The 11,099-nt window shown below is 31.9% G+C and overlaps 1 protein-coding gene across 1 annotated transcript; it reads right to left on the minus strand.

Moving 5' to 3' along the window:
* Positions 1-2,393: 2,393 nt before the first annotated feature.
* On the minus strand, positions 2,394-6,113 carry LOC132046883 (E3 ubiquitin-protein ligase RSL1-like). Its single transcript, XM_059437696.1, has 3 exons — positions 5,304-6,113; positions 2,765-2,923; positions 2,394-2,683 (listed from the first exon to the last, which is right to left on the minus strand). The coding sequence occupies exons 1-3, from the start codon at positions 5,936-5,938 to the stop codon at positions 2,671-2,673; spliced, it is 807 nt and encodes a 268-aa protein (XP_059293679.1). The 5' UTR covers positions 5,939-6,113; the 3' UTR covers positions 2,394-2,670.
* Between the last annotated feature and the right edge of the window lie 4,986 nt (positions 6,114-11,099).

Below are 11,099 nucleotides of genomic sequence, written 5' to 3' on the forward strand. Positions count from 1 at the left end.
GGTTAGGGGGTTGCGAGGAGGAGGGGGTGAAAAAAAATAAAGAAAATAAAAAAAAAATTGTACGGGGTGGGGTGGGGGCGGGGGCGGGGGGGGGGTGGGGGGGGGTCGGGGGGGGGGGGGGTCCGGGAGAGGGTGGGTCAAAGTGTTAAAAATAAAACTTGAGTGCAAAGTGTTAAAAATAAAGTTGAGGGTTAAAGTGTCAAAATAGAAACTTTTGAGCAACTTCAAAACCCCTTAATCAATAATAGAAAATTATCACCTCTACCTAATAATTAAAACTTGAGTCACCTATACTAAAATAAAAAACTAAAGAGTGACTAATAATTAAATGCCCCGGGAAACCATGTATTTTGTTGTTTTATTTTGGAACTCGTGATCCCCGAATAGTTATGAGTGCTTTTTTATAACAATAATTCCGCAGCTATAGACTTAATAGTATAAACAATTTCAAAACCACTTATACCAAATAAAAAATTCAATCAAGCATGGGATTTAATAATCTCACATATCATTCGAAGATTATTTTCACTTTAGTTTCATGGCATAATGCATCAACACCGTTAAACTTGGTTTCATTTATTGCGTATATATTTAAACTAGTGCTTGTATTAGCTACTATGAACTTGGCAAATTAATACCTTCAATACCCTGGCAATTGACGGGCCGGCTGAAGGGCCAAGACACCAACGCAACGGCTTTAGGCCCCCAGCTCTTTTAGGCCCCATTTTGATCTCTAATAGGATGTTATGAGGCCTTCATTGTTCTTCATAAAATGTTGAACATTTTAAGGTAAGAAAATACAAGATACTTATAAATAAATAAAATAAAATAAAAATTATTTAACATATCATTAATGATAAGCCTTGGAAATTCACATTTTGACATCAATTTTCTTGTTTATTCCTTTCTCATAATAAAATTTGTACCTTGTAATTTCTTTTCTTTCTCATATTTTTGACAATTTTTATGATTTTGCATTTTAATTTATGGGTTATATATATATATATATATGCGTCCGCGCGCGTGTGATCGTGTGTAGATTTAAATATATTAGCTAGAGAATTAAGAATTATGTTACTAAACTCAAAAAGAGAGCGAGCGAGTGCACTAGAGTCGAACTTCAATAAAATTTCAAAAACGTGATCATTAGACAATGTCTCAAAATTAAATGTGTACGTTATATTACTATTTGAAAAATAATTATAAGGAGTAATCTATTAAATATTGTAGTATTAACAACTTTGCATCTCAAAATTGTAAAATACCTTTAAATAAAATTATTATATATTTGACATGTATTTTTTAAATTAAAAAAGTTTAAAGCCATTTAACGAAGTTTTGCTTTAGGCCACCAAATTTGTTGAGCCGCCCCTAAATTGACATGGCAAGGATCATAGAAGACAACCTTTTTAGGCGAGTGAGAATGGAAGACAAAATAAAAATCAACTTTCAGGCGAGTATTTTTTAATAATATAATTACTTGTCACGTGGTCATGTCACATATCAGACTTTATTCTCCCTATATGTATATCTTCCTTAGATGATATGGTTATCTTTTTCAATTACGTACTTTTCTTTTTTTTACCGTGCCAAAATTTGTATAAGAACTTGGCAGAAACTCCATGATTTTTTCGAAGCAAAGGAACTCCATAATTTTTAGCCTCCAAAATAATAATTTCAACTGTTTTTTTTTTAGATGCAATGATTATTTTTTTCAATCATATAGTTTGTCCTTTCGAGCCAAATTTATAAAAAATTGGATAAAACTTCATTAATTTTAGTCAAATAATTTTTACAACAACAATAAAAATAACCAATGCGGTCAAATATTTTTCTTAGCTAAACTAATGGAGTTCCAGTGCCTAATTTCAAATTTACTTAGTGTTTCAGCTCGATGAAAAACTATTGAACAGTGGAGAAAGCTTCCGAGAAATTTCATTTGCGTCACTCAACTTCCCCAAGAGCCTAACCTATTGCAACTTACATCAGATGGAATACAAACAAGGGATGTTTCGTTTCTGGCAAATTTATCCACGAACTAATATAAAAGTATTGGCAGTACAATGTGTAATAATTATAGGATTAGGTGATAAACTTGTGCTTGTATAAGAGTTTAAGTTATAGTATGCCACTATGCCCTTACAGTGCACAGAATTTGTTTTAAGGATATAAATAAATCTTGAATTCCTCTTTGATTTGAGAAAAGTTCTTTCGGAAAGTTTCTGGTAAATTGAAAATCAAGAATACAAACATTACTAGAACAGAGATACTCATTCAACTAAGCAAGTAAAAGAGGATTTTGTCATTTTACGTGTTGTAATTTACATGGTTGCTAACACATATAATGTCATTTTACATTGTATTCGGCATAAAATAATAAAGATAACAGTATGATTATTGTGAGAACTACTTATTCAGAAACAAATAGATGTTAATCATACCTACTAATATAGAACTGCCGAGTCTTGGAAGAAACTTAAAATTTCACATAAAATTGTGTTTAAAGGGATGCAATAGCTGCAAACCTGTAGCAACAGAAACCATAGCTGACTTTTGAGACAATTTGAATTAGCAAGTCAATAATCTATGAGAAATTAACCATATACGTAATTCCATCTGTACAAACTTTCTTGTGCTTTCTGTTTTCTTGTTTGTGTTGTTTTCTCTGCCTCAAGTGCATACACTGAAGCAAATATTCTAATATTTCTCACTGAACCTCAAAGTAATAGAAGTAAATGCCTATACACAAGTCTAGTGTGTAGACCTTTTATGGAAATCCCAGAAGAGGAAAAGGATAGCTAGGATAACAAAAATCCAAGAAAACACTTGGACGACCCTTATGCAGAACCTGGAAGCAGAATCACAACCACACCAGTGATGATAAACTCGTTTTCCGCAGTTGTAGCAGAAATTGGCACCACACCTACACCCACATGAAAATAGAATCAGATCAAAGTATAACACTTGACAGTTGAACCCTTTATCCACTTCTTCTGGTTTTTCTTTTTTCTTTTTTTGAAATTGGTAACTGTGCTTCTTCTGGTTTAATATCAGGAAAAATTAATTTCTTGAATTCCAAAAGAGTGCAATATCATAACAGAGCACACGTGTGACAATATCGATCAAATTCACACAACAGATATCTTTCTTGAGGCCTGTGTTCCTTTATAAGGCCTAAGAACTGAACAAAACCAGAAGAATGGAAGAATTGCATAGGAGAGTGCATTAAATTATGATAAGATACACAAATTGCAGAATCACGAGAAGCATTATTAGAATTAGGATATGAGCAGATTAGACTCTTAATATCTCAGTTATGCTGACATCTTATGTAGTAAGCCGGGTATGAATATAGATCTAATTAAATATGTACTACTTTTCCTCCCAGATCATTTATTTGGGTTCATAGCTCTTTTTTCTTTGGCAAGTTCTTTCTACTGGGAGATGAAATCTAAACTTGAATATAAAAAGGCCAAGCTTGATATCTCACATAAAATCCCTTATCTTCTCCCATGTTTCTTTCCCGGAGAGAAGTAAAAGGATAAACATTTCAATTGGTCATGAAATAAGCATTCAATTCGAGCCGAATACTTGAAAAACATGTGAAGAAGGCAGAGGCGAATCTAGGATTTCCAGAATATGGGCTCACCACTAAAAAAAAAAAAAAAAAGAAGGATAAATGTATTAAGTGGGAATGGATCCCTAGTCTTCTAGGTATATAACTCAACCTTCAACCAAGTGCACCATTTAGCCTTCTTGTAGCATGTGTTCCAGCAGTTAATATTATACGAATTTTAAAAAATATATACATAAAATGCCTAGTTTTACGGCGAGACTATGTGTTCACGTGACCCAAAATTACTACATAAAATCGCCCCTGGAAGAAAGAGTCTGGAGGAAAAATAACGAGATCATATTTGGCAGATCAACATTAAACATAGCAGATAAATGATCTAATTTAGGGAATTCAAATGTTATGTTGTCCTCATGCTCGGTTTGTCCTCTCTACAATGGTTGATATGATCAACGCCTATTAATGTCAGCGGAGAAAGATATAGCAATTGAATTCTCAGACAAATGGAAACTGAGAACGCTCGGCTGAATTAAGTTGCATCAGAGATATATTAGATAATTTTCTCCTCATATTAATTTCTTACCATGAATAAGATAATTCTTCCATACATATTGGAGATTTACAAGTCCACTCAGAAAACTACTGAATGCTTCTACAGACAACTCATAGTTGTAGCCTAACATTGTAGAACATTTATATTGCAAGGATTATAAGCCTTTTCATGCCATAGTTTGAAGCTCACTAATCAACCGTATATTAGCAATTCATCAGTCTGTGAAAATACAGAATAGTTTGAAGCTCACTAATCAACAGTATATTAGCAATTCATCCGTCTGTGAAAATACAGAAATAGGCAATTCCTGGTTCACATAATCAATATTGCACCATTTTCAAGTCCCATTAAGCAGGTACTGGAATGCCACAAAGAAGATATACATGCCTTAAAATTTACTCTGTATAAATTGAGAGACAAGATTATTAAGTAACCTTTACCATTGATAGCTAAGGGTTCAGCTGCCGAGCAGCAGCTTTTGGGGGAGCCATCAAGCCATGGATGCAGCAGGAGGGTTCAATATTACAATCTTTATTTTTTTCTTTTGGTTATAATAGCTAAATGCAAGCCCAAAATCCTGATTTTTCTGTCCACATTCTCCAGGAGTTAAAACCTTATCAATCAGTTACCTGTGCTTCAATCCCAAACTTCCGCTCACCAATTCCAATATTAAATATTTGCATGATTGTCTTGTTAAGCGATTTAACAGAACATACTTTTATTTATTTAGTTATGTCTTCAAAATTGCCCCTCGCGGCGGCCTGATATTCTTTTTCACCAGCCAAGAACGTGGAAATTATATTTGATCATGGGTGGCAGTGCAACTCGAAACCTCTATATGCTCTAATACCATGTTGAATTTTTCAGCCATCTAAAAAAAGGAGCACACTTCTATTCACTTAAGTATATTTCCAACATGTTTCTCCCCAATTCTTCTCAATAAAATGAAAGAACTACTACTATAGGGTTCACAAAATTTTGCAATTAATACCAAAATAATGTGCAAAAATTAAAACTCCCATATAATCCAAACCCCAGAAGGTTTAATCTATAAATATATGCTTTTTAATTGTCTTGCCTTTTTCAAGATTAAATCTTTCATACATCTTTATTAACATAAAACCCTAAGCAAAGGATAACAAAAATTATTTAGGAAAAAGCTAAATTAAAACGAACCTGCATTTAACAATTTTGCAACCTTCAATAAGTTCAACAAAGTGACGACACTGAGGACACCTGTTCCACTTATTACGCTCAGCAACAACACCAAAAACGACGTCGTTTCTGTCCCTTAATTCCCTACTCTCATCACACTGAAATCCAGCATGCCATGGAAGCTTACACTTAAAGCAAAAAAATCTCTTACAATTTGGGCACTGTGATCGCTTAGCATTCTCACCACACTCATCCAATATCAAAGCCGAACAATTCTGATTCGGACAGTAACACTGCGCCAACGTTAAAACAGCGGACTCACATAACACGTCGGACCATTTGACAAACAGCTGGGGACCCACAAGATTCCGACAAGAAATTGGGTCCAAAAATTGGTTACAATTTAAAGACGGACATGGAATTTCGCCAACGTTGTCTTCAAGCTTGACGGAGATGTATTTTACAATACAGTCGATACAGAAAGGATGAACACAGTGATTTTGATTCTTGAATTTTTTATTGGGTAACAACATAGGCTCGATACAAATTTCACAGGTGAATGGTTGAGATTCATCTGGTAATTCCGTCACTTGCAATTCTTGTTGTTGGGTATTTTCTGAATGAGTTTGGCCGATTTTTGGCAGTGTGTTTCCCATGATCAGTGTGTTAAAAGTGTGAGTGAAGCGTTTGGGTTTATTGTTAGACTTTGTGACTTGTGAGCTAAGGAAGTGACCAATTTAAGACGTTTAGGGTCTTCTTCTTTATTGTCGTAATATTCGTCCCGCAATTTCCGTCTACGTGCAGCTTTTGCAGTTACACCCTATTTTCCAACTAAGAGCCCATTTGAATTGGCCATACTAGAGCAATTGCCGCAATTTCCGTCTTATTTTTTTGTTATTTTTAAGACAAAACGCTTTTGCAGTTACACCCTATTTTCCAACTTAGACGGACCTTCTTGGAATTGAAATATCATAATAGCCACAAGCGAGAAGAATTTTTATTTGTTCAATAAGTTGCGAAGAGGACTCCTAGTCTATTGTGATTTGTGAAGATAGCGCACTTTTTATAAACTTAGGGGTCGTTTGGTTAGCTAATTAAATTATTTTGGAATTATAGTACTGGGATTGGACTAATTTATCCCACCGACAAATGGGATAAAATAATACCAAAGTTGATTATATAAGGTGTTATACGAAGTTTGATTGTATAAGGTGTTAAATTTATACTTTATTATACATAATCCTGGGATACTCCTTATCTCCTGAACCAAATGACCCTTTAGAGTTTTAAGTACTATTCAACAAACCCAATGTGATCCTACCGGTGGGGTCTGGGGAGGATAAAATGTGCACAGACCTTACCTCTACCTTTGTAAGGTAGAAATGTTGTTTCCGATAGACCCTTGGCTTAGAAAAGTTTAAGTATTATTCACGACTGAATATTTATATTGATAGTGTAAAAAATGTGCAAGAATATATAATTTTAAAAATAATAATTAAATTACTATCGCATGTTAATTACACTGATAATGTAAAATTATGTATTACTCCATCTATTTCAATGTGTTGGCTTGATTTTGAGTGCGTGTGTTAAACAAACTAATTGTTCAGTGTAACTTTTTATTTGTTCGGTGTGAATTCGGACATAAAATCTTCAGTTTTAAAAAAAAAAAAAAATTTACATATATATAAATTACCCAAAAAGTATTACAAGTCACAATAATTAATAATTTACAATATTTAGAAAGTATTTGAAAAAATTATATCAAGAAATATTCTATGACTGACTATATCTAGTACTAAGACAAATAAACCCAAACGGAGGGAATATTTAGTAGGCGTTTGGCTATGAAAACCAAATATTTTTTGCTTTATTTGGTATTTTGGAGTTGGAGTTGAAGATGGAGTTGTGTTTGGTTATAGCTTTTGCAAAGAATATTTGGTTGTTTGAATGTATTGAAAGTGAAAAAAGTGAAAAATAAGTTTTGGTTGTTTTCCAAATTCCAAAATTTTTTATGGCCAAATACCATAAAGTTAAAAAAGTAAAAAAATATTCCGGAAAGAAGTGAATAATTCTCATGGACAAACGGGCCCTTAATAAGTTACTTCGGCTAAAAAACGATAAAACATATGTAGGGAAGGGTAGATGTAAATTCGGGAACGATATTTGCATTTTCCTGAGAACTTCGTTCAGCTTTTCACGTACTTATGTGGGAGAAAAAGATTTCGTAAAGTTTGAAAATCTTTCTGCTTCATTGAACTACAGATAACATATAGAGTAGTTTAATAAATGTAGGAAACTTCGAGTATCCTTCCTTTCTTCTTCTTTTGGTACCTACACGGCTTCACTCAAAGTAAAGTGCATGGCAATTACAGCGACTAAATAAGGAAGGTGTGTGATAGAGAAATAAAACTTATTCACACTGACACACTTGATGTTTATATCAAATTTTAATTTTAACTAAAATATGACACATGTAACCTTTGTCGCTAATGATAGTAATAATTAATTAATACAAAATGTATTAGTTTAGCTTAAAATATGTTTACATACCCAAAGGTGGGACTACACTGGTATATTGTTGTTGGTGTTGTTAGCAAAAATATTGAGTGTGTTAAATAACTTGAAACTGCAATATTCGGAGTACTAGAATTCGTACTTATAGTCATCAAAAAGCTGTTGAGAGCGGATTCAACTGCAATTAATTATCCAAATATGCTTATCAATTAACAGCCTGTTTGATCAAGCTTTTCCAATGTCAAAAAGTGCTTCTTTGTTTTCTTTTTTTTTAAAAAAGAAAAGAAAAAAAGAAAAGAGGTGATTGACTAAGTTTTAGAGGAAGAGATAGCGCTTTTGAAAAAGTATTTTTGAAAAGCACTTTTCAAAGAGTAGTAATAGTTTAAGCGTTTGTTATAAATATTATTTATTTGTAAACTATCTTTAGAGATAAAAATCAGGGTTAATGACTTTGGACATACATTTCATCTCATGATTTCAAACTATATTTTGAAACTCCAAATCATCCAAAAAGGCATGATTTGGGGTTTCAAATCATGGTTCCAAAAAATTTAAATATAAAACTTGACCCATAAGTTGGTAAATATTTTTAACAATTACTCCCACCAGCTATTTACCAACCTCATTAGCTTCCACCGACCTTTATTTATGTCTACCACGTGGGAAGATTATATTAAAGAGTAGTTACATCACTATTCATGTTAAATTTTCGTTTTTATTGAACTAAAGTTTGATCAATTGATGTTATTTTTTATGAAACACTAGTACAGAATAGCGTATTAATTTTTTATGTTAAGAACTATGACTTGCCACCTTTGTTTGTTAAGATTTAAAATTGTTTATGAATGACATTAACGTTCTCGGTAACGATAATTTTCACAACAAAGTGAGTTTTTATGTCGATAAGAGAAAATACAATTTAAGATGTCTAAATTACATGTTCAAACACGGTTTCAAATCATGTCCAAACGGCTCCGTAGCTTCTATCTTTTGAAAAGATATTTTTGATGCTCAAATATTAATTTACGTTCAAAAGTGTGTTTTAAATTTTGAGTATCCTTCCTCTCTTCTTCTTTTGGTACCTACACGGCTTCACTCAAAGCAAAGTGCATGGCAAGTACAGTGACTAAATACGGAAGGTATGTGATAGAGAAATAAAACTTATTCACACTGATACGCTTGATGTTTATATTAAATTTTAACTAAAATATGACACATGCAACCTTTATCGCTAATAATAGTAATAATTAATTAATAAAAAATATATTAGTTCAGCATAAAATATGTTTACATACCCAGGGACTACACTGGATATATTGTTGTTATTGGTGTTGTTAGCAAAAACATTGAATGTGTTAAATAACTTGAAACTGCAATATTCGGACTGCTAGAATTCGTATTATAGTCATCCAAAAGTTGTTGAGAGCGGATTCAACTGCAATTAATTATCCAAATATGCTTATCAATTAATAGCCTGTTTGATCAAGCTTTTCCAATGTCAAAAAGTGCTTCTTTTTTTTTTCTCTTTTTTAAAAAAAAAAATGAGGTGATTGACTAAGTTTTAGAGGAAGAGATGGTGCTTTTAGAGTAGAAGCAGTTGAGAATGAAAGAAGTAGCTTCTATTTTTTGAAAAATATTTTTGATGCTCAAAGATTAATTGACGTTGATTTACCAAATGCAAATTGCTTCTTACTAAAAGTATTTTTTTGAAAAACACTTTTCAAAATAGTATGGAGTAATAGTTTAAGGTTTGTTATACATATTATTTATTATATGAGATGTCTATCTTTAGGAGAAAAAAATGGTCTGACTTTGGGATCAAAAATGGCTTTTCTATATAAATATGTAGGTCTCCTTATTAAAAACATCCCTCAAGAGAAAAAAAGAACTCTCCTATAAAAAAATCAAACTCTCCTCTGATGGATTCTCTCTATCTCTCGCAATATTATTCGCCTACTTTATCGCTATTAAAATAAGATAGTTTAATTACTTTCAAGACCTTACTCTAATATCTGACAAATAATTCTAAAAAGATAAAAATAAGTTTAAATGGAAGCATTTAATAAGGTAAATTGATATCAAATTATTCTCCTTATCTCGTGGATATATAGTTATGACAAGTAAAATGAGTTGAACAAAAATATTTAATTCACGTGGCCCCGAAAACAATTTTAAAGCAAAACTTGATTTCAATGTAAAATAATAATTTGAATTAGAATTATCCAAATCAAAATGTATTAATTAAATATGGATTACTTTGATATGCATAACTTGATTCCTTTTTGTGCACGTTGATGTTTACACATAATTATTTAAGGGTAAAAAAATGATGATAGTTTGTCACACTAATACAAGAATGTCGTTATCAAGGATACGTTCCTTTTATGTTAAGAAATTTTGAAAAGAGCCACCTTTATTTGTTTATTTTATCTCAATAACAATATCTTAAAATTGTTTATGAATGACATTAACCTTCTCGTAGCAAACAGATTAATAAAGTTTTTCAAAGGTCATTTTTGTTATCTATATATATATATATATTAAGTCTATGACCACCAAAATATAATATTTCATAGGCTTGGGCTTGTAATTATTATAAAGATATGTGAGAAAAAAAATTCGATATTATATGTATGCATCGATTTGCTACTAAAGTAGCAATATTTTAAAGAGGTTCCAACTTATCACAATTTGATGTGATTACGACACATTCAGATGATTATGTTTCATTCTTGAAGAATGAGAGCTTTTGATAAATGCTATAAATACAGATCCATTCCCTGAAGTGAATGCAACGATATTTACTTATTTAGTAAAGATTATAAATACAAACGTGTTCTTGGTTGTGAAAAAACACGCCTCACCTCCTGAAGAGGTAGAATAATTGAGAAGAAATATTCTAAATGCTCTGCTCCCGAAGTAGCAAATTTTGAACTCTACTATTGTTTATCTCATGAAACCAGCAGTATTTAACTAAAATTTCTTTTATGATACCAACAGTATTTAAGCAATAATTGGTAGTACAAAATTAATCAAGGCTCCAGAAGAGCTAACTATATTTAGAATCTCATGACACCAATAGTGTCCAAACAATATTTATGGACAGTAAATTAAAGGCTTCTGAAGAGCTTATATACTATCATGTTATTCGTTCGAGATTGTATCATATGAAGTTGTTATGATTGAAATACAAGTTGTAGTAAACCCGAAGTTTACTAAAGTAAATAACTATCATATTATAGATATAAATGATAGGATGATCAAATATTTTCGAAATCATGGTGGGTAAGAAATATCTAT

This window comes from Lycium ferocissimum, chromosome 2, assembly GCF_029784015.1.
Source record: "Lycium ferocissimum isolate CSIRO_LF1 chromosome 2, AGI_CSIRO_Lferr_CH_V1, whole genome shotgun sequence".
NCBI classification, from domain to species: Eukaryota; Viridiplantae; Streptophyta; class Magnoliopsida; order Solanales; family Solanaceae; genus Lycium; species Lycium ferocissimum.